The 24453-nt window shown below is 42.9% G+C and overlaps 1 protein-coding gene across 1 annotated transcript in view; it reads left to right on the forward strand.

Annotated features, from left to right (window-relative positions):
• Positions 1-30: 30 nt before the first annotated feature.
• RYBP (RING1 and YY1 binding protein) overlaps positions 31-24453 on the forward strand; it is a gene marked incomplete at its 5' end in the record, with an annotated part of 41047 nt that continues 16624 nt past the window's right edge. Inside the window, one exon of the mRNA XM_010282356.1 lies at positions 31-230. Coding sequence (XP_010280658.1) covers positions 31-230 — 200 coding nt within the window. The remainder of the gene's footprint in view (positions 231-24453) is intronic.

Here is a 24453-nt window from a genome sequence, read left to right on the forward strand (position 1 = left end):
CCTCCTCCTCCTCTCCCTCCTCCTCCTCCTCCCGCCGCCTCTCTCCTCCTCCCCAAACACACACGTACACACACACGCTTCCCCTCTCCCTCCCCCTCCTCAAGGCCGAAAAGGCAAGCCAAACCTGCAGCCGACGAAGGCTTTTGGGATTGTAGCGTGTGCACCTTCAGGAACAGCGCCGAAGCCTTCAAATGCAGCATCTGCGATGTCAGGAAAGGCACCTCCACAAGGTATGTCCGCACCTTTCAGCACGGCTTTCGCTCCGCACTGGGCTGCGCAGACTTGTTGATTTTTCTCGCTGTTGCCCAGATTTCAGCTGGTTGCACTCCCCCTTCCCCCCATGCAGTCCCTTCTGTCCCTGTTCAAAAGCTTGTGGATTTTAAAAATTCTCTTTCAAGCGCTTAATTAGAGCTGGAAGACATGTTTTGTGGATGTGGCATCAACCTGAATCTTTTTGTTGTTCTGTGCTTTTTTGTTGCTGATGTATGAAGGACCTCTTGGAGATCTGCAGGCATCCAGAAACATTCAGACTGTGGTTTGGGGCAGGTGGTTTTCTGTGTTTTGGGTGGAGATATACCTGTGCTTTCTACAGGAGTAGAAATGATTGAGGATTAGGGAGCGAGAAGGGAAACGGCTGAAACTAAAGATGCCAGGAGAACAACTCCCTTCCTGAGATGTTGATCTCTTGGTGTCTGTTGTCATCTGAAAGGAATCGGCTTTGTGCTCAGTGTGGGAATGGTGCGGATTTCTGGAAGCTTTAGCTGTCAGGTCTCTCTGATTGCCTTGCGCTGAGTAACTGGAAGTCTTTACGAGATGGTGAAGCTGACATACAGTAGTTAATCTCTCTTCCTTCCCCGCCCTCCTCTCCCCCCCCACCCCATCTTGCACTCGCACAGTTAATGGGTTTGTTTGGAAAGTTTGTCCTGGAAATACCAGTTTGCACTCAAACAGGCGTGTGGTGCTCTGCTTTTTCTGATTTGTTCTACCATGTTGACTTCTGATTTTGTTCATACTGTACCTTGCAAATTTGAGTTCCCGTTGCTCTGCTCTGCCGAGGAAGTAGTCTGTAAGACTTCCATTGTGAAAGACATAATTTTCCTCCTTTGGGTGAAACGGTGTATCGAGATGCTCTCATCAGCAGGCTGTTTCCATGACTTGGCTGTCTTGACTTGGTTGACAAAGGAGGTGAAAGCGTGTTTGGTTAGTTATTGTTCATGCTGTGCTTTAAACAATGTGAAGTGCCTACATTTTTAATAGGGAGGATGCTTTTGGGCCGTTGAAACTCTTGAGTTATAGCAGCAGAGTGCTGTAGTACTTCACCGTGTGTTTTATGATGCACGTCGGTTACAAGTATCCCTATGCCTTTTACAAAATTTACAGAGATGTTGAACTTACAACTACGCTATTTAAAATTGTTTCAGCATTGAGTAAGGTCGAGCTTTCAGGACAGGAGTGTTCTGTATGCTACAGCTGATTTCTTCACTCATTTTGTTAAATGCTGTTGTGTCATGTAACTAAACCTTCACAGCACGCTTGATTTCTGTGGGTATCTGTTTCCTTGGCTTCCCTCTTGGCTCAGGTGAAACACGCTGATCTGCAGTCGGCTGCTATTTAACTGTGCTACTACAGTGCGTAGCCTTGCCGTCACTGCAAGTTCTCACGGCATCACTCAAGCATGTGCATGGGTGTTTGTGGGAGGAGAGCCTTAATGAGATGTAGGAGTCCATATGGGTTGTATCTTGTATCAGACTCAATTGTTTTCATTTGGCCACCATGCTGATGTTCATTTTGAGAGCAGCAGCTTTCTCTCGCGTGCCCTTACTTTTTTTTTTAAATGATAATTTTCAAACTGTTTGTTGATGTAGTAGGATGTTTTGTCTTTTAAAGGGCCCTTAAGAGGGATAGCAGTTGATGATTTCGGGTGAAGAACTGTAGCCTTACTTGCAGATGTGATCCTCATGTCTAGAACATTGTACTTCTGTTTAGCTTTTAATGGACCCTTATGAATGGCTTCTAATTTTAATTCATTTAATTCATCAGCTTTCTATTCATTTTTGCTGCTTTTTAAATTGCTTTTGTTTGTAGAATTTGAGAAAGTATTTAAAATACTCAATGGACCATCATGTCTTCTTGCATATTTATATAATTTATGAATAAATATAACTGAAAGCAGGAGTGATTGAATGTTGTGAGTGAGCATTGTATGCTGAGAAGACCTGGGAGGTCAGAGTTCTTTGTTGTGGTGTTGCTTTGAGTGTTACAGTATGTGATGTACAAGTCAATGCCGGGGAAATTCTTCAGAATTTTTTAAATAAATGACTGATGTAAAGATACTTAACAAGTTATGATTGATAATTTATTACTTGAAATACAAGGTGTCTGATGAGCTTGACTTTTAAGTTGCAATTTGACAAGTTGATGACACTTTTCCACATTTAAAACTGCCTTGCTTCATTAAGGCTTACTTCAATAACACTTACCGGAAATTTATCAAACTTGCTTCTTAAAAAGCTCAATAGAAAGACAGGCATCACAGACATGGTGAGGCAACTGTTTTTCATCAAATTATTGTGTGCAATTACAGTATGCCCAGTTTTTTTATTAATATCTGGTATGACATACTCTCTCCCCCCCCCCCAACTTTGAAGCCAGTTCTTTGCTGTAGAAATTACTTTCGTTGATAAATATTCTCTGATTTGAGTACTAGTTAGGATGTTAGCTAATTCTTACCACGTGTATATTTTTTCAGCCTCGATATAGTCTGGGAGGGATGGCTGGCAGCAGTTAGAAGTCTTACTTTTCTCAAATCCAACTACCCCCTTTCCCTAGAATCTCATAAAGAGAGCTTCAAACACAGTGTGTTTTAGAGTTGACATGCCAAGTCAAAATCACTATAGATGCTAAACAGTTAAATTGCACCTGAACGCTTTTTCAAGGGGCGGTTTATAAATATTTCAGTTGCACTTTTAAATAAAAATGAGAAGTCAAATCCATCTCAAGAGAATGGAGAGTTTTCATGCAAAGATTGCGTTAAACCTGTAGTACTTACTGTAACAAACCCAGTACTCAAGTATGGCACTGACTTCCTTTCTCAACTTTATTCTTGCTTTTTATGGTTAAACTTTATTGCACTCTATTTAGGCAAGTATGTTGAGTTTTTCTAAGGTTTTCCTTCTGTGAGGATCATGGCAAAGGTGTGAGCTATGTTCAACACAATGTTCAGTTGGACGAGACAATGATTTAACTGGCTAGCTTGGGAGTGAGCAATGGTAGTGTGTTTGCCGGGGTGTACAATACTTTTTTTCTTTCCCAGAAGTTTTTGTATTGGTGTAATGGTGCAGGGACCACCACTTCCACATGTGTCCTGTGGCTCTTCTGGTGGTTTGCTCTGGTGTAGCCCCACCAGCTCCTGTGCACAGGAGAAGGCTTGAACTAAAACTTTTGCTGGGATGTTTGCTCCACGGACATGTGTTCCCTTCCAATATCCATTACTATTTCAGATACGTAAGGAAAGTTTACTTTGGATTTGCTAGGAGTGTGAGGGCAGAATTTGGCCTCATATTTCCCGCTATGGGGAGCTGTGTGTTCTTGTTTGAGGGTGGGCAATGGCTCCCTGTTTCCATTTGTTTTTCTCAATGGTATTCTTGCTCTTCCTCCCCTTCGGTTCTCTGACGGTTTACATATCCCAAAATCATAGAATCTTTGGGTTGGATAAGACCTTTAGCAGTCATGTAGTCCAACCGCCCTGCAATGAGCAGGGACATCTTCAACTAGATCAGATTGCTCAGAGCCCCGTCCAACACAACAGTATGTTGTGTTCCTGTTAACCTCTTGTAGCTTCCTCTCTCCTCCTAGGCACGGAGTGTTTCTGCATGGGATTGCTTTCAGACAAAATTGTGATGGAGAACATTTCCCCCTCCCTCTGATTTCACAGAGGTAGTTACTGTTTTCTGAAGTTTTCCTTTTGGATAAATAGGCAAGTGGTGCAATGTGGAGATTGTCCAATTTTAATTTTTCTCGAACTTTAGGGCAAGTGCTTTCCTTGTCCAAACTTCACATTCTTGGTCATGAATGTGCCTTGATTACAGAGAAATGCACTAAACAAAGTCAGTGGAAGATGTGAGAGCAACAACTCCGTGTCTGATGTGCAAGTTAACAAAAGAACGTGACTTTTTAGTACACAATTAACAAGTTGTAGAGCGTATGTCCTCTGCAAGGCATGCACTTAATAGCATTTTTGTTATATTTGTTCCTAATACCTGTATGCCTAAAGTGCATGGTTTGGAGTTTGCATCAAGTGATTTGAACATACATTTCATTGTGGAGTGCTCAGGGAGTGTATGTCAGTAGTGCTTCACTCTTTTGCCGTCCTTATTTTTGAGGGGAGGCCAAGCTGAAGCTCTTCATCATAATTTTAAAATTAATTTTCTCTCGTGTGGAACAGGTGTTTCAGCTGCTGACTTTTGTTTCCCTTCAGATCTCCAGAAAATTCCTTTGCATGTTTGCAGGATCTAAGCTAACACCTTGAAGGACATAAACTACTGTCCATGTCACCATTGAAAAGTATTCTCTTGTTCTGCATCCAAGCTGGGTTGACCAGAATAGACACTAGATAGTTCTGCTATTCCTGGAATGAGGAGTCAGGCTCATGATCCAGACCTCTGTGCGACTAATATGTGCCCTGCTTATTTGCTATGTATTTGCAGGACTGTTCTTCTAAACATGCTTGCTTTGTGTGTAGCTGTGGTGTAGGTTGGAAGCAAAGTGGTTTCATTCAGTTCTTTTGAGTTAAATAGCTTTCACCTGCATGGAGGTCGGTTTTATTTAGTATCATAACTGGCCTTTGAGTGGGTTATTTTCTATAAAAATGGAGTATGTGACTCTTACGGAAAAAGCTGTTGTGGAAGAGCCATTGGTGCCTTTCATCTGGAATATTTGTTTTACTAATTGGCCATTTAGATCGATGGTTAAATCATCCCTGCTTTTCCCTGATCACTGAAGTTACATGGCAGTTGGATGAGGTGGAGCGAACCGTGGTCTGTAACAGCCTAGAGTCATGCCAGTGCTTCATGGGGCCACCCAGATCTTCAGGATGTGTCACCTTGGGGACTCCTTTGTTGGTAATGGATGGGAGCAGTGTAAATCTGCCTTGGTAGTTCCGAGCACTGGAATGCACCATACCTGTTTGCAAAATGTTTGCCTATGTGCAGAGAGTTCTTGAGAGCTCTGTTGTCTCATGCCTTGCTTGCTAGCACTGTCTAAAAGTAATTAACTGTTATTTTATGAGTTTGTAGATGAGGAGTACTTCTGCTAGGTCTGGCAAACCCACCAGGGCATGGGAGCTAAGGACAGGAGGAGCGCTTTGCAAACCTAGCATTTTACAAAGCAGATAGTGCTGATGGTTCGCAGCAAGCCCCAGATTGTGGGGATGTGGTTTGACTTCATGACTCGTCTTGCTGGACCCCAGGTGCCTCAGCCACGTGACTTGAAGTATTGATCCATTGTAAACTGACCACTGGTACAGATTCATGCTACGCTTATTTTTTTTAAGTAACATAGAGTTAGTCTGTGAGACTTCATCTGAGCAGATGAAGCTGTTCAGCTTCAGATCAGCTATTATCTGTCATCCTGGTGCAAGCATAACACTGGCATAAGATCTGTGTCTTGTACTTCGGCTGAAAGAAGTAAGCGTTGTATCCTGATTTGCTCTTTGCTAGTGTTTGGCTCTGGCATTAATGATCTCATTACCATCACCCCAGGATTTCTCTTGGGTCTCAGCACCTCTGGGAAATCATTCTCAGCAGGGAAGATCCTCAGTATTGACATGCAGTACATTGGCAATACCCCCTTTGCTATGGTTGCCAAGTTTGGGTGCCCGAAATGCTGTAGGTGACAAGCACTGTAGGTGCTGTGGTGGCTGCTGTGACTCACTTTGCTTCTACCACTTGGGTGGGATCCTATTAAGGAATAATAGCTATACTTCTTGTGGTGCTTTTTTATTGGGTGGGGGGTGTCTTTATGTTAAATAACACAGTAAAATCTTTAGTGTGGGTAAGGTGTGTTATGGTGTTCATGTGGATTACCCATTTGAGTTAAATGATTGTGGATAGCAAGGTTTAAAGATCTCTTGCTGATTTCTGTTGGAGACTGTGTAAAGATCAAATTGATAAATGGCAACACTGAGCATGTTAATCTATCACTGATAATATGCAGCATGGATATTACTCATTTTTCCCTTCCTCCACAGAGTGCTTTTTTGGGAGTTGGGAACCTAAATCAAAGTATGTATGTGCGTGTAGGAGGAGAGGGCATGGAACTTTCTTTATTGCCGTAAACAGACGTTGTGTCCACTGGGATACTGGCCCTGGCTCTCGGCAGGTCCTCGTGGGGAACTGGTAGGCAGAGGAATGCGGAGCAACTTTCTCTGCGTGCCTTTCTTAATTGCCCTGTTGTTTCATGTTCCCGTCAGCTGGTTGTGGAGGGGCTGCTGCATTTGCACGACCGGCGTGTGTATTTGCACTCTGGTGTGGGCTCATCTAATAAGTGGAACCTTGTATGAACTGGAAATAGAGAAGTGTTTGTGCAGTGTTGACCGGCGCAATTGCCGAGAGGAGGGAGGTGGTGGGTGCGAAGCGTCGTTCCCTGTGGCCACCCCCAGCTCCTGCGGGATCTTGGCTTGCTGTCCTGTGCTGCCTGTTAGTGTTCCCCGGCAGCTCGTAGTGCTGCGGGGCTCAAGACCAGTGAGGGATGAATGTTGGCAGGTAATGTGCCGTGGGCTGGATGGATTATTTTGGCTGGCCACATCCAGCTCCTGTGCTCTAGCTTGGACACCTCAGCTGTAACTCCAGGCTAGTTCACTGCTGCTTGTGAATCAGGTGTCACTTGTACTCTGGCTACTGCAGGACCCGCTTTGTGTTCGCAACGTGAATTCAACAGCTTTGCTGTTAGTAGGCTTACCATTCCTCGCTGCGGTGCTGCTCCTTTTCTTCCTGCTCTGTTGGGCTTGAGCGAGCAGACAGGTCCTTCCAGGGTCCCTCGGTGAGAAACACAGAAGTTCATGGTACTTCTGGGAAGTCCTGCCGGTGTGCTGGAATATGGTAGCAGGGTGAGAGAGAACTGTTTGCAGCACGCTCCTGTGTTGGGTGAAGGATGCGCTCTGCTTGTCCTTCGTGCATCTCGCCTTGTCTGCGTAATTCTGCTTACAACGAAACCCACTGACCTATTTTGCGGGATTTCGGGTGGTTCTGTAGGTTAGTGGGTTTCAGTCCCGCAATGTAGGTCACTCGCAAGGTGTGCTGGAGTTCCGTAATACGTAACTCTGACCTGAAATAAGACTCAGACAGATTCTTTCTGTGGCTATGTCTTGCAGCTGTACTTTTTATCTCTCTTTGCACTAGCCTCCTTCATAAAGTAAAAGGAGAAATCTGGGCGTTTCCAGATGGAAGGGGTCTTACAGGAGGGTTTGTGAGGCTTTATTTAAAGTGTGCGTGTTTCAGACAGGTAAGGGCAAATTATCGTTATTGCCACTTCATGTTTATTAAGGACACGGCAAAAAAAGCAGACCACAAATACTGTGCAGCCTGTACTTGCCACTCTAAGCAGATGCTCTGGATTACACGATAGGACAGAAATAATGTGGAAATGTCTCCATTACATTTATGTAAGTTCCTTTTACAGCTGACACATACTAAATACATTGATTGTCTCTTTGCAGGCAGATTTTCTTTACATCAACCAGAGCTCTTTCCACACTTCTTTGGTACATCTGGAGGTATGACCAAATCCTTAGCATCCCTCTTCCCATAAGCCAGCTGTTAATTAGGAGTGTATTCTTTATAGCAGAGTGCTAATTGGTACATCAACAAATTCACTGCGTGTTAAACATTGGAAAGATTTTAATTCTGACTGGCTCAAATATAAACGAAGGGGACAAGCATCACTTCTTGCTGGCCTGGTGGGTTTTGTTTCACTGTTCAGTAACATGGTATCATCAGTCAGGTGAATCTCAACTCCTCCATAGATAAAACTAACTGGCAAAAATTATTATTGAAGTGCTGCCTGTGTTGCTGAAAGTTAAAAGCCAGATCCTGAAGCCGGGACACTCGATTTTGAATCGTATGTGGTCTTACTTGACACTGGCCTGGGATTGTGAGGTAAGCCCCTATGCTACAGGGATCAAAATACTAAAAACTTGTAATTATGTTCTTTACCGCAGAAGCAGAAGTCTTGTAATAGTCAAATTGATTTTAACCTTCTGACTGATAGACTTTTGAAGCATACATTTTATGGCAGTTTGCCAAGAGCTGAAATGTTCCATATTTAAGTAAGCACAGTGTATGCTTTACGTCAGTTACGATGTGGAGGTGTAAACTTCCAGAAACTATATTTACAACTTGCATAGGAATATGTTCAGGAGTTCTAGAAACGTTAGTTTGAGGATCTCCTCAGATTGGTTGTCTTTAAATAAAATGGAAGCAAAACAAGTCAGTTTTGGATTCTCTTTAGGGGCAAACAAGAAATAAATGTTTAGATGTGTTTTCTCAAGCAGATTGTTCTTTGGGATTTCAGAGTTATGATGGATTGCTTGTAGCATGCAGAAGTGCTAAGTGAGACAAAATACCTTGCCTGAGATAAAGCTGCCTTCTTCAGATTTATATTGTTGAGTAGACAGGTGTGAGACCTGATTATAATCTGAAATATTTTTCCTGAACTAAATTATTTTTGGGTGTGTGGAACTGTATCTGGGTAATTCATGTGCAATTTAACACAGTTGAACCTGGGAGGTGGACAGAGGATGTATAAGTCCTAGGACTTGGTGGCTTCAGTGACATTGCAAAGTTGACCAGAACGCTGCTTGATGAGTGTTGAGCGTGGGTTACCCCCTGCACCCTGGTCCCAAATGTGCAGCGCTTTTTAAATTATAGGGGTAGTGCTTAATTGAATAGGATTGCTCCCTTTTAAATTTTTTTTGTTATCTGTGTACTAAATAAATACATGGAAGGATTTGTCTTTTCACTTCTATTTGCAGGTGTCAATGGGGATAGTATGATCTTAGTGAGATTTGAGCCTGTGTAAAAGAGGCTGGAATTCACCCATTAGCAAATCAGCTAGCTAAATATCCTTGAGTTGCCATTCTTTAATCTGTATGATTGTATTCACTGTCTGTGTTTTAATTTGATCAAGAGGTTTATGTCTATGGTAGGTGTTTCATTCCTTTGTTTAAAAAAAAAGAAAACCCCAATCATCTAGATTAGTAGAAGAACATAAATCTTGCTTGTCCTGGTTGGACAAAGCTTGCATATATGTCCAGGTTGTTGGAAATGTGTGTTTCTGCTGAAACATTTGGCTCTAATTACGTATCTTGGAGCTGTTATTCTGCAAGTGCTTTCACTGTTTTTTTCGGAAGTGGTACTGAGCACTTTCTCTTCCCGAGATGAGATTTCAGTAAGAGAGGTAATACATTGATGGACGATGGCCCTGTGATGGAGTCAATCAGCCGGCGCAGTCATTTGTCTCCTGGGGATACAGGGTAGAGCACATCAGTAGCAGCAGAAGGGGAGGCTTTCCTCTGTAGTGCTAGCACGGAGAGGAAGCTCTGGTAATAAGTTCTAGGAAATGTTTCCAATTCAGCATGGTATTAGCCATTTGTAAACCTGTATCACCTAAAACTGCTTGGCATAAAAATAATGAATTATTTTGGGCAAATTATGTGCATTTTTGTGGTTTTAGACACAAGTAGCTTGACTTGTGTAGGAAAGATTGGCAGCTGCCCAGTGCCAGCATGGGATTCAAAGGACGATGTATCTTAATTGGAGGCAAAGTGTTGAAAGTAAAGCCAGTGGGTTGTAGAAGTTACTCTACTGGTGGCTGATGGCGCTGAGTCTCTGTCAAAGTGAAAGGTGAAGCAGGCGGCAGCCATGGAGGGTGGCTTGTCCCAGGGACGGCTGGGTGGTGCGCCGCTGTGCGGCGGCAGGGATGCTTCAGGTTAGCTTCAAGGTAGGTTGGTGTGCTCCGGGTGGTGGGCATCCTCTGGCTTCGCCCAGGGAGGACGAGTGAACCTGCAAGTGGCTGTTCCTCCATGGCTGCTTTGCTCCTTTCGGGGCTCTTGCCGCTCGGTGGAGGTGGTCCCATTGGGAATGAGCATGGGCTTTCCCTGGGGTGGGCAGGAGCATTCCTGTTACAGGGTACAGGGCTGCAAGCCTTGCATAAGCAGTATCTCAGTGTCCAGAGATGGATAGTTCCCACGTGACACACAATGAAACTATAAATGTTGGCAGAAAAGTGTTATTCTGGATGGCTGGTGGGTGTTCCTGTGTACCTGCCAGCACTGCGAGCGGGGAGGTGGCACCCAGGGCACTGCTTGTTGCTGGGATTTCCCCCCCCACCTTGTAACTTAGCGTGACTCTGGACAGTTGGGTAATTCACATGCGTAGGTTTATCTGTCTGTAAAGCAAATGTAGTAAGAAGTCCCTCCTACATAGGGCTTCATAGGAGGTTAAGTTAATGGAAAATGCTTTGAAATCCTGGAATGTCTTCTCAAAAACAAAAATGACACATGAAGTCAGACTTAAAAAACAATGTTCACCTTCCTTTCTCTGAACTGTATAGATAATCATTTAAAAATAAGAGCAAGAGCAGCAAGAAAGCAAGTGATGATACAGCTGCTGGAACAGCGCAGTGGGTAGGCTTTGTATGCTTCACTTCACCGTCATGTACAGTGATGTCTTTGCTCCTAAAGCACCAGAGGAACGACACAGCTGTGTGGGTACCAAAGGCATGGGGTTGTTAGAGTTGCACAATTTGACATGTGGGTTAGCAGAGTAAGGAACATGCTTAATCATGGGTGTGGGAATACAGTACTCTGGCAGCAATTAAGAGTCATTAATTAGGAGTACTTATTACCGGATGTGACTCAAGTTGGAAGTTGCTTAACTTCTGAGGTCAGGAAGATCTAATGCATCTGAGACCAGTGTTAGTAGTGTCCATGGGACTGCTATCCACAGGGATGGTCTGTAATACCAGGGCTCAAACTGTGAAATTTTGAGGTTCATTACACAACTTATTGGCAGTGACAGTTTTGCAGCACCTCTGCAAGCTGGGACCACGCATTTGCATGCAGAAGTTTAGACCTCTGAAGGGTTCGTTAAGGCTCCTATGTTGCGTCGGCTGGGAACGTACAAGTGTGTGCTGGGAATTTATGCTGCTGTGCCAAGAGTCACTCTATTCAACCAGCATTCAAAGAAGCTTCCCGGTCTGTATGAAGAGGATGACTTTTTTTTTTTCCAATTACAAATTAACCAATTGATGCAAAAATCAACAACAAACAGGGCAGTGGAACATCATGCCTGTATGCTGCCTACCTAACCTGGAAATGCACGGGAGATCACACCTTCATGTTCAGCATATGCATTTATAAAGATGTAAAATGTGAGGACAGTCTCACTGCTTTTGCTTGGAAGAGGCATTACTTCTGCCAACAGCCCAGCATGTCAAGCAAGTCGTGGAAAACGGTCCGTAATAAGGTACCTGTTACAATTCTGTGCCAGTTCTCAGGGTTTTTCCTAATGTGCAGGGAGAGCGAGGGATAACACCTAGCAGTATTTTGTTTTTATTTCCATCTCTAGTTTTTCCTCTCTTGCCTTTTTTTTGTGTGTTGTAAGCCAGACTGACTTTCCCGCTGGCACTCTGAATTCGAAGCAATGAAATTGTACAGCTATGTACTACACTTACTTGTTTTTAAAAGCTTGTTAGAAACATGAGAGGCTTTTTGCCTTTTTTGTTTTTTACATGAAGGCATATAGTGTAAGGAACAGGTTTACTTAGTCATGGGTATGGGAATATGGACGCTATGCTAAGAAATTAATTTAATACCAGTTGATCGCCTTGTTTGTAAGTATGCTAGCATTGGCAATTCCATCTTGGTTCGACAGGTAGTTGACGTTTGTGGAGAATGTGTCCTTTTGCTCTTTGCATTGATTTTACTGAATCGTGTCCAGAGGCTGCAGGAGTCAGTGCCGCACTTCACTGTCAGCTGCAGGGGCTGGATAAGGCCTCCGAGACCAATGCATCAAGAAAGGGAATAAGTTGACATGAAACTTCACACGGTTATCTTTTGTGATCTTGCTTTGTTCCAAGACTGGTTTTTTCCAGGGAGATGTTTTTAATAGATAAAAAAGAATTGAGAAATGAGTTGTATTGTATAAAGCCCTAAATGAGACTCAGGGGAAGAACTTGGTCTGTATCCATGTAAGTGGAGGACTCCTCAGACGGCTTGTTGCTCTCGGTCATCCTGTAGCCTCTCAGGTCTGAATGGGGGCTGATACTGATAAAACTTTGGATATGTTTTTTTGGTTTTGTTTTTGTATTTTTTTTTTAAGTAAGTCATAGATGGTGACCAAACATTTTTACGTTCTTAAACAGAAAGAAACAAAATACCCAGAAAGTCCAGCATATTCACCAAATTTTGCAGGGCTGTAGTTCTGGGTGAGTCTCATCTGTCAAAAGTTTAGTCTTTCTACTGCCAACTGTATAAAATGCTTGGCTTTGATGTTGGTGTACAAATATGCTAGTCCTCATATACCTATGTACTCACTTGGATCAAAAAGATTGCATTCTTTTTCCATGGAGTTGTATCCATGCCTTCGCTTATGCAGCCAGCAGATTATTAGTAGGTAAAATGGGTCGATTATCAGTGGCTTGCTGCTTTTCCTCCCTGCTCTAGTTCAGAGTATTATTGTTAGCAGCTTCTAAAGTAAGGTTCCTCCTGGAAGAATTTCTGGCTTGCGGCAGAAAAAGTTTTCTTACCAGTTTTGAACTACTGGGACTATTGTGTTTTTTGAAATCCTATTCATCGCTTCACAAAACTACTACAAGTACATCTTGAATCACGCATAGCCTGAAGAATATCCTGGGGGTAGGGAGACATAAATAATTGTTTAATTGGGCTGCTCTGCTGTGTAGCTTAAATCATGTTAGTATATAGAAAGTACTGGTTTTATTTAGTATTTTACTGTAACAATTCTCTGAGTCCTAAGCTGAGCATTTATCTTAGTAAAATTTAATGTGGTGTTAAGCAAGACATAAAAATGTGTTTTGACTTAAGCTCTTATTTGGTGAACAAAAATGTTGCAGATCTTTCACCTTTCAGACGTCTGGTAATTATGCTAACTGAAGTCCTACAGGGAAGAGTCTTAGAAGGAAAACAACATCCTATTGGAAGTAAAAACCTTTGTGATTAACACATACGAATAGTTAATAACTATTTTTATATTTCATTGGGTTTATGAAAAAACATGTCTTCAGTGGTTGTTAGCAGAGATGGCAAAAATCTGAGTAATATATCAACATTGTTTTAATTAAGAATACATTGATATTATCCTAAAAATTCACTTTTGACATCCATCTCTTAGGTCTAAAATGAATGTCAAACTTAGCTTTTTACACTACGGGAAAATATGCTCTTTTGCTCAAAACATGCAGCAAAAGCAATCCCATGAAAATCAATTAGAATAATAGAGTACAGCCATTGCAAAATATCATTACAATAGTTAAGTAATTATCCCACTGCATGACTTAGCAAGAGGGATAAATAATGCATGTAGAATTGTGCTGGAGCTTGCAAGGAGGATTCGTGCTGGCGGAGTGGATGGGAAGGGCAAAGGCAGACCACGCATCTGAGGAGGGGGTCTGCTGGGTCTGGTAGCTGAGGATTGAAACCTTTCAGTGCCTGTGATAATGAAGGCGCAAAGAGACCCAATTTTCTGTTTTTCTTAGAACTTCAGGATGGCCTTTGGGAAGAAATCTTCGTTGGCTGGCTGAGCACAGCTTGACTCCAGCTGCTTCTCAGAGCCACCCGGCTGCTCCGGGATGGGTGGATGTTGGGCTTTGGGGTGCGAGCACAGCCAGTCTTTGGGGGTTGCCTTTTGGAGTAGTGGAGCGAGCACCCAGTGGGGTGCAGCTGTGCTGCCAGAAGGGTGGAAAACCCCTGAGATGGCACCACCTCAGGGTGCAGATCCCAGTGTCTCGCTGCCTCACCTGGCCCACTGCTCTTAACTTCTCTGTATTTCAGCCACGTTCTGTATTTTACCGCTCTGTAGGTCTGGGCTGCTCCTCATCTGCCATTCCTTGGGCTACGAGCTACTTAGCACATTAACGCAGGGCTTGGAGTCCCGTCGGCAGAGTGTCCCAGCCCCTGACCGAGCTGTGAGTCTGATCAGCAGGGATATTGGCTAAAAATGGGGGGGTTGTGTCCCCCCCCCCCCCCTTTCAGCTAGAAGTGAATACTCGGAATCTGTCAGTTGCTGTCAAGAGGATTGTACTTTGGATTAGTGAGATACTGGAAGCAGTTTGAATCATTACAGTTAAAAGCGTGCCAAACAGCAGTGTAATTAATAGTTATATAATGTCACCAACAAGCTTAGGAAACTAGAATGCAACTTGGAAAGAAATACAGCCCCATGCAGTCCCTGTATCACCTCAGGACCGCTGTGTGCACTTAAAGGATGATGCTTTTCTTCTCGGGACCATTATGATCAGGGCAGGTTTGTTGCTGTTGTGTTGGTTCCATCACGAGATGCATGGAAGCACCTTTCTGTGCCTTTCCCCTTCCCTTCTTTTTCTCTGACGTCATTCTCATCGGGACCCGGTCAAACCAAGAATCCTGCTCACCTTAGGCTTGCTGGAGCTATTCTTTGCTTCTGTGATTACAGAGGTCTTCAATTGCTGTGTGATTATGGATGCTGCATGAAATAACTCCTCAGCTTATGAGAATAATAACATGTTTTGGTTCTTGAGTTTTTTTAACAGAAATTTCAAGGGAAATTATGCAGTACCTTTCTGCTATACACTACTACTAAAACTGTCAGCCGTCTACCACGTGTGTTTTTAGAGAAGCTGAAATGGTTATTAAGATTTCCAAGGTAGTTTCTGTTTTGTGACAAGCTCAAACCTGTCTGGAAAAGCTGTTTATTTCAGCAAGGCAACGGATGAGACTGTACACCTGAGACCTCCTGTCTTGTAGGTATTGAACTGGGGGTATGATGCTTTCAAGTTGTTTATATTAACTTCTGTGACTATCTTAAGCACATGTGGTGATCAAAATTCTGAGATGTTGCTGTAATTCTGGATGAGTTTTATTTAAAAAAAAAAAAAAGTAATTATTATCCTCTTGTCTGACTGGATACTTCAGTTGTCTTAAACCCTTACACCCCAACATCTCAAAAATATTTTTCTCTCTTAGTTGATGTGTAGATGTGACGCTTAGGGACATGGTTTAGTGGTGAATTTGGCAGTGTTAGGTTTCTGGTTGGACTCTGATCTTAAAGGTCTTTTCCAACCTAAATGGAAAATTGATTCTGTGATTCTATGGAAAAGGGAGAATTATGCTGGTACAGAACTTGGTATTTCTGTTTCTAAAAAAGTACCTTATCAAATTTATTGATTGGTGATTAATTAGAAAGTAAATTCTCACATCTAAAAAGAGCAACTTCAGTATAAAATGTGATACTGCTGCTAAGCAAATGAAAGGCTGTCTGCCTTCCAGTTTTGTATCTACATTGCTTCCCCGAGTGTCAGTTTGCTCAATGTTCACTGGCATTGACCTTGGATAATTAAGAAAAAAGTCTGCTGTTCTGAGGAGATAAATGCAGCTTATGTTTGGAACATGGCTGATTAGCTCATTTGTGAAAATGTAATTTTATGTCTGTAGTTTCTGGCAGGATGGATGCTGCCTTTGCAAAACTTCGTGTCCCTCTTTTCTGCTCCCTGATACCCAGTTGAAGTTGTTGGTGAAAACCTCCCAGGGCTCCAAGACCTGAAATGTGCAGTGGACCTCAAATGAATTTAAACTAATATGGGCTTCTTTTACTTACGGAATCACTTTTTCACTTTCAGCCTATTTCCAGTGAAAATACAAGGCTGCAGTTGCACACCAGGTGGAGGTTTGAGATCCTGGTGGTGCAGTGGCTGGAGCAGGGGTTGGTGTACGTGGACTTTCCTCTCCCAGAACAGGGTCGGTGTCAGTGTTGGCTGTCGGGAGCTGGAGCGTGCTGGGACCACCAGCACTGTGTGCTAGGGACCGAGTGGCATTAAGAGACACACCAGTGGAGGGGAAAGGCCAAATCATAAAAGCAATAAAAAATAAAGGAGAAGCAAAATTTGTTTGGGCCTGTGAAAGTTGTTTGTCAAAATTTGAAAGCGGAGGACTGGTGGGCATTGGTGTCTCTTTGTGAAATCCTTTTATTTTTCTCTGTGCTGCCACTTGGACTTCCTTTTTTACTTCTGTGTTTGCTCTCTATGAGTTACTTGGACCATTTGTGACTTGTTTACAGTGCAAGGGCTGTTTGTTTTTTTTAAACATCTCTGTGATGATCACTCAGTTGCATGGTATTTTGATGGGCTTTTTTCTTAGGGTACGTTTTCTGCTTGAGATGCTCTGTTACAGTGTTTGCATTGGCAATGTACTCTGGGCTGAAGATGGCTAATAAAGTTGCATTTTGTTGGGTGATTGTTTTTGTTTTGTTTTGTTTTTTGTTGTTGTTCATTTTTTAACTGATTTAATAAAACCATCTTAGGACTAGAAGCTATCTAAACCAAAGTACCATTTTGTGAGCATAACTGCATCAGTGCTGTTTTGTGTTGGTGTTTGTTGTTGTTGAAGCTGGTGTCAACCTCTTCACCTTCTTTAGAGATGGTACTGTGGTGGTGAATTGTGTGTTTTGCCAGGTTGTCTTTTGTTAATATGCAGTGGGGCACTGTTCCTGGTGGGATCTTTGGGTGCTGATGCAATGTCAGTAATTATCAGGAAGATTTGGGATGGCATGCAGTTTTTACAGACTGTGCTTTTGAAGCCAAATCTGCAGCCTTGAAAATCTTCAGGACTTTGTAATCTTCCCCCTACAAGGGTATTATTTATTTGGGAAATTGCATAATACTTGTTATGCAAGCAGTCTCTTTTCAGCCACTGTGTGAAGTGTATTATAGAAAAAAGTGTAAATTTTTTAAGTTCAGGCAGCCAGTGGCACAACGTAAATCCCACATCTAATTTAATGAGGAGAAGTTTTAATGAAGGTTGTATTCTGTTTTTATCAGGGTGAGGCAGAACTGAACGCAGCTCCAACAAATGTTCACACCTGTTTCCACAAAGAAATTCCGTTCCCACCATGCATCCAGTTCTGAGAAATGGTGACTGAGTGGACAGACTGTCTTGTGGATAAAATCAACATAGGTTTATTAAATTGAAATACATTTTTCCTGGAATATTTCTAGTAAACAGCATCTTATGTGAAATCTCTCCATACCTTACTTTACAACATCTCATTTAAGGATTCACTGCTTAGAGTAAGTTCTAGGTCCCGTTTCGCATGTCTGTGCATGTCCTGAAATAACTCATTTTGTAGACATCTCTCCTTCTCCTCTGCAGGTTGGTGCATGGTCTTGTTTTTGAGTTCCCCTGAAAATCTGGTTTTAAAAAAGCAGGAGTTGGTACAATGGAGTATTGCTCGGTTTGTAGGAGGACACTGGAGCCCTCGTCCCCTTTGCACCTTCTGTGTGTGCAGGCAGGACTGGTGAGGCTTGGACTCCACAGGGTTAAAATACAGCGTGGCTGTTTCCCAATGTTGGGGGCCTTACAGGTTTTACATTCAGGTTTTTGCTGTGTGCCTTGAATAAATCTGTTTAGTTGAGAAAGGGTTGTTTCATGTAGTACGTCTGAGTAGAAGAGTTACTTGCTTGAACAAAAGAGACCTAAAATGAAGCTGTTAATGTCACAGCTGGTGACTTTTTTTCTGTGCATTGCTGCCAAGGGAGAGCGTTTTAAACTTGCGTGTAACGTATGAGAAGACCCGTACCTCTTATCAACACCTCCCTGAGTAAGGAAAGCAGCCACTCAATTATTCTCTATAATTAGTGTACTTCAGTGGGTAGGCAGGTGTTGGTTATTCATGGGTGCTTTCACTGTCTCTTACTTTTCCAGGATTGTTTGCCTGCCAGTCTTCTGCCATCGCCCCTGTCCTGAGGCATTGGTGATGATTCTTACCCACTCAGGCCTCTGTAATGCGTGGCCTGCTCCTGTGAGTTGTGAAAAGGGGGGAGGTTTAGATGAGTACAAGAATCAGGCCAGCTGATGTAAAAATATCTTATCCAAGTTTAAAGAATTTGAGAGATGCTGTGATTGCAATAATGTATGAAGTACTTAGAATAACTTGTCCAGTTCTGCGTTGTTGCCCTGAAAACAGGCTTGCACGTCTGAGGATCAGGTTTTTTAACTACCTGGGGCTGGTTTAGAGTAAGCTTATATCTTCCTGTAGAAATTGTTGAACTTAAAACCACTATGACCCTAGTACTGCTGTTGCTGCTGCTTTCTATAAAATGCAGTTACAGGTATTGCAGCATCCCAAAGGTTTACTCATCACCGAGCACTTGTAACCCAGTCAGGTTGTTTGTGCACCTGTGTATGGTGTGGAGGGTGTGTGCGTATAGGATTGAAATACTTTAACTGCATGGAGAAATTTGCTTCACCTGTCTGTAAAATTCTGAAGAAAACCGTAGACTCCGTGTTATATGACTGATTTTTCTCTTGTGAATGGACCAGAGGGGGAATAAATGACCCAAAGTTCTTACTGATATTAAAAAAAGAGAAAAAAATACAAAAGAGGATTTTGTTGTTGGAACCTGTCTTATAAAAGCCTGTGAAGCTGCCGTGGTGGTTTTACTTGTTTTTGAAGTGGTGAAGAAATAATTTGTGAAAGGCCTGGGTCCTGGTTTTGCAGTGGGCACTGTGCATGGGCATGCTTTGTCTGCTGCTTGTTAACGGGCCAGCTTCATTAGACTTGATGATTCAAGGTTCTTTTTATAAGCTTATTTTCAGGTATTTTATGTCACTACATGTCAGTCACTGAAATGGACTTTAAGAGACAACATGAGTTGAAATTAAAAATCCACTTTTCTGAGAAACGCCTTCTCTTGGTGACTTCTTTTATCAAATACTTAGGTGAGGCTGTGTTTTGGTGGAACACTTCTTTTGGCTGCTACTGTAAAGACCTTTACTGAAGAACAACAGGGGGACTGTTGGTGCGGTGTGGTGACGAAAAAGCACTGTTCAGGCTGAAGGTGTATCCGCACAGCGTGGCTGTAGAACAATTCCTGATGATGCTGAGGGCAGAGTGGCGCAGGACCCGTTTGTCCTGCCAGTGCGATTGCTGTTTCAGTCCGTGCTGCATCCCTGAGCATCAAGTCCTTGCTGCTTGTTTTGCCCCATGTGACAATTACAGCTTAATTTTGCTGCATAAAACACAGCTGTCAATGTGGACTCCAGCCCGCTGAGTGTCAGATGTGCTCAGCCAGCCGGTGGGACTGCTCGCCTGTACTCTGGGTATGGCCACCACTGCTAGCACTGGTGGGAGCAGAGGCTCGCACAGGCTCTGCTGTATTTGGTGTGGGGCTTTGAAGTCCAGTCCTGATGTCAAATGTGTTAGATCCCAGCACTGCTGGATATGTTACAGTATCACAAGTAGTGCAGTGTTTTATATACGTTGCAATCAGTTGGACTTGATCTTAAGCCTAAGAACCTAAATCATTCCATGATTCTCTATGAATCACATTCCTTTTTTGCTGGCTAGGTCTACCTCAGAGTAGGAGAATGATAGACCTGGATTCACACCTTAGTGCAAGCACACTGTTCCCAAAGAAAGTAGAGCCAGACTTGTGCTCTGTCAAAATGCTGGCTTTCTGTGGAAATCCCTATAGGAGACCTCTACTGTTGATGTCAAAATGAGCATACTTGTTTGCAAAGGGTGTTCAGTATCCAGGTTTCGTGCTACAAATGTGTGTTTAAAAGGTTCATGTTGTTTCTCTTCCTTCAGCCCTGATCCCTCAGTCAGTCAGTCCTTTTCACTTGAAGTCAGTGGAATTGGTATCACTGAGGTTAAACTTCAGTGCAGGATGGATCGTCTGAAACGCCACTGAACTGCATTTATCCGTAAGCAGAGAAGTCTGATGCTCCCCAAGCATTTGGTGACCATACCAGCATCTCCGGGAGATGTCTGCAGCCTCCAGGGAAGGAGCAGAGAATTCTCTTCCAACTCATGCTAGTGGTTTTTTCACAGTTGTGCAAGTAGCATTTAAGCTACATCCAGCTTAGACTGTGTAACTCATTTGCTGTTCCCTCTTTACCTTCCCTACCTTTTTTCAGCTTAATATGACACTTGGGGGAAAAAAAAAATCCTATTTTCTTCCAAGCAAGCTCTGAGGTCATTTGCTACCTTTTTCTTTAGGAAAGACTTGAAGCTTCTTTTAAGTTCAGAATAACATAGTTACCTGTGTTTCGAAGAGCAGCATGGAGTGGCTGTCGGGGGTGAGGACTGCTTGTTGGTTTTGGATTAAGCCGCTTGCTCCGCACTGCCCTGGCTGCCACTGGGAGAGGAAAGAAGCTGAATAAACAGGGAAACTGAACTAAACACAAAGCAAAACCTAGCCCCTGCCTCGGGGTGTGGGCTTGAGTCAGTGAAGCAGCTGTTTCAAAATTAGACTTTCTTTTGTTAAAAGGAGGCACATAAAAGCTTTTCTGCTTTTGTTTTTGTGCCATAATGGTAATTTCCATGCGTTTTTTCGGTGTTAGATCGCTTTCAGTTTCTTCTGAGGAAACTTGCTTCAAAAGTGAGCAGTCTTTAAAGATGTTAAATAGACTTTTGGGTTTCCAGGTCAGGCTGCAAGTACTGCACCAGTGTCAACCCAGCTGGTTTTGTGGCTGTGTGGAGAGCTGGTGGAGTAGGTGGGTTGGGAGAGCTGGTGGCAGGAGCGGGCAGGGCTGTCTTGCATGGGCGGTGCAGATGGATGGGGAAGTTTTGTGAACCCTGGCACTTGCTGCTGCTGCAGGTGACCCCAGAGATCATGAAGAGGTATGATGATGAGCAACTGTTTTCTGTTTTTTTCCTGTAGGTGGTTTGTATGTGTGTAGTTGCTTGCAAAGTTATGCTAGCCCCATAAGCTTTTGCCCTTTTCACTCCCCAGTTTTGGTGCAGAGCAAGGGTATGAGCTCCTTAGGAAGTGGTTGCTCAACTCAGTCCCTTTTGTTTTCTGCAATGCGTTTGAGTAAAAACAAGGTTCTGTTTTTAGCTTGCTTTAACTTGGAAATTCTGGTGATAAGCAATTCGCTGCACAAATCCAGGAAGAAATTAAAGGACGAAGCAACATAAGATAGAAGAATCTCACTGAGTCATTTTTGCAAATCTCTAGAAGCAAGTAATATCTGTAATCTGGTAGATGTGTATCACCAGTGCGGTGTAGTCCTGGGGCTCAGAAAAACTTAATTTATTTTCTTCTGCTGTAGTCATCCTCAAGCAAGCAAGTTGCTGTTTGTCACAGTGTCCCCATAGTTAAATGGAAATAAACCTAACCAAGGGGTGTCTTGATAAATATGCCCAAGACTGAGATGCCTGCATATTGTGATGCTGGGAGCTGGAAGATATGCCTAAACCAGAACCAAACCCAATGGCGTCTGACTGCTTAGCAGTGCTTTAAGACTTGACTTCAGTTGTTCTGTTACTGTGTTTGCTATTATAAAATAATTAGTATGTGTTTATTAGCAGAGAAATAGGTTTATAATGTCATCTAAAAATCCCTGTATTTAATTATATAGCTGGTAATCTTTCTTTCTCTGCTCAGATGATAATTCACAAAAAATCTGTTATCTGACATCATGTAAAAAGTAGAAAATCATGGTCTGTATGGACAGTGTGTGGTGTCTGGGGAGGTTGTGAAGGACATGCTGTGTGCTGTGCTTGAGCTTTTTGTTGTATTTTGTTATACAGAGGAAGTGAAACTTCAGCTGTATTTTGCGTATTCTTTTCTTCCATTTCCAAGTAAGTTCTCTGCTGGCTTCTGTATTTCATTCATCTACAAACCAGTTTCACTTTCATTACACTTTTTAATTAGGCATAATGCTAAATCTGCATTTATTTTATATTTGCGCATTGTGTGGTATTTCCTTTTGTATATTCATCCAGTAAGAATTTACATTAGGATTTACAGGGCTGGTGTATTGCCTCACGCTTGAAAATATCTCAGTATATCTTTTATACGGCAAAATACCCAAGCCTCATATCTTTCTGCCCTGACCAAATGCCAGGCATAGGTGCAGTTTAATAGCAATCTCTTAAACTGGTGAGTGACAACTGACTTGGTCACAACTCATTTTTGAGCCTGTATCTCTGAATTTTCACTGTCATCATTTAGTTAACGGAAGGTGGCTTATGTGGAAAAAAAAACCCCAAATTACTCAAATTCAGAATCTTGATATGCAGATATTGAGTCATTGCAAGACAACAATCAAGTGAGGACGGATGTTTTGTACGGGAAAGCCCTGTGACTCTCCAGCCTTCGATTAAAGGATTGTGCTGAATGCCATTGCTCTTACCTTGCATGTTTACCTCTCAGAAAGTAAGTGGTGGCAAAGACCCAGATGCTCACTTCTGTACCTCTTTCTGCACCAGTGCTGAAAAGTGTAGTAGCTGGAAGCTTTGGGAGCCGTTGGCCGTTGCTATGCGGACGCTGTTGGGTCCAGCTTCGTCCCGAGACTCTCCAGATGACATAGTGCATTAGGCTGACAAACCCACACGTGTTGCGGGTCAGGCAGGCTGCCAAGCGCTCAGCGCTCAGCCAGCGGGGAGAAAAGGCATTAGGAATCCCAATAATCTGCACATCAGTCTCTGTGTGCTGCTTGGTCAGTGGAGACCGAGCAAGTGAGCTGTGGAGAGATTGTGGGTATTAAGTGGGATGGGTAATGAAAGGCTGTGCTGGCGCTGATGTGAGACTCTTTAAATGGAAAATGACTTTAAACGATGGTGCCAGGGCAGTTGGAGTGATTTGCAGCTGGCACAGGTTCACAGTGTAATGTAGTTTTCAGCGAGACTAACCACTTTTTTAGGATGGAGCACCAGAATTGTTTTGAAGAATTGGGGGGGGAGGGGGAGACAAAACCAAAAAAACAAACCTAACTTTTAACTGAATTTTGCTTTCCCTCCTTGGGGCTTGTACCAGAATGATGGTAGTTCAGGATTTTGGTTTTGTATGTTCATGTGTGTCTGTGTGTGTACAAATAAATGCAAGTCATGTGAGCATGTGCAAAGCTGCAAAATAGCAGTCATCAGGATGATAACAGTGGTAGGACACTGAAGAATACAATAAAATCACCATTTTATGTTCAAGATTACTTTATCTGAGAACTTCCTTGAAAAATGATAGTTTTGCCTGGACATGTAGCTATCATTGTTATCTGCAGATCAGAAGTTGGCTTGCGGAAGACTAGGAAAGGTTTCTGTTGTTCTAATTAGTTATTCCTGACTTCTTGTTAAGTAGGATAGCGTGCTCTGCTAGTTTTGTCTAAAAGGCAGTTAGCTGAGTTTCCCTATCCTACAATGTGCCAGGCATATGTAGGTAACTCTTGCTGGTTCTTCAAGTAGGGAACCAACAGTTTACTAAGTAGGTTTCTTCTAAGGCTTCCTAGTTAGGGAGAGGAACAGCATCCGAACTGAGTATTGTAATATTGTTTCCTGGCAAATTTTGAAACCATCTGGGTCAGTTCCTCACACCCAGGAGTAATAATTCTGAAAGCAAAAGTTTCTGTGCTCTCAGGCTATCTTGTTCCTATGGTGCTTGAACAGCAGCCATCGATGGCAGCCCAGCGCCCGACTTCTGGCTTTCAAGTGCATGCATGTGCAGGATTGCTGCGCGTTGTGCTGCCTGGATGGAGACCGACACCCCGAAATGTCACTTGTACGTCTGTGTTCAATTCTCAGATTGTGTTCAGAGGACACAATGCCGGGGGGGAAGCTCCTCTGAGCACGTGATGGCCTTTTGAAAACCCATCTGCCTGCCTCGTTGTCCTTCTTTTATTTCTTGCTGTGTTCAGGAAAGCAAACTGATTTCCTGAACAGTAAGGTTTCCTCTTAAACCATTGACAGTGACTGTTCCACTGCAGATTGTACTGGGACAGAGGTATGAAGGAATAGGTGGAATCCCATTCCCCATGCTGCTGCCTGGTGCTGTGTTGGCTTCCCGAGCAGCGGAGCAGCCTCCGCTCCACGTTGCAGCAGTCGTGGTATGTCTCTTCGACGGCATAGCTGCTGCCAGCTGGGGCTTTGTCTGCAAAGCTGCGTTCCTGGTTGTTCAAGGACTCTTGAAATGTCGCTTTCATATGAAAGGAAATCCTATCATAGATCTGTGCGTTGGGTTTGTTTTTGGTTTTTTGTCGTGGTTTTTTTTTTTTAATAAAAAGGTTTTGCTCGCTGGAAAAACTCAATTTCTGTCTCTGAGGTAAAGCCTGCAGTTTCTAATGTAGCTGAATTAAAATTACTGCCTTGTTCAATTGGCTTTTTTTATGGCATCCGTAGAGATTTAGAGTCTCTTGAGACTATTGAGCATCTGTTGTAGAATTGGTAGTTTCTCATTTTGGTTCTA

Source organism: Phaethon lepturus, unplaced genomic scaffold (genome assembly GCF_000687285.1).
Source record: "Phaethon lepturus isolate BGI_N335 unplaced genomic scaffold, ASM68728v1 scaffold14542, whole genome shotgun sequence".
In the NCBI taxonomy this organism is placed as follows: Eukaryota; Metazoa; Chordata; class Aves; order Phaethontiformes; family Phaethontidae; genus Phaethon; species Phaethon lepturus.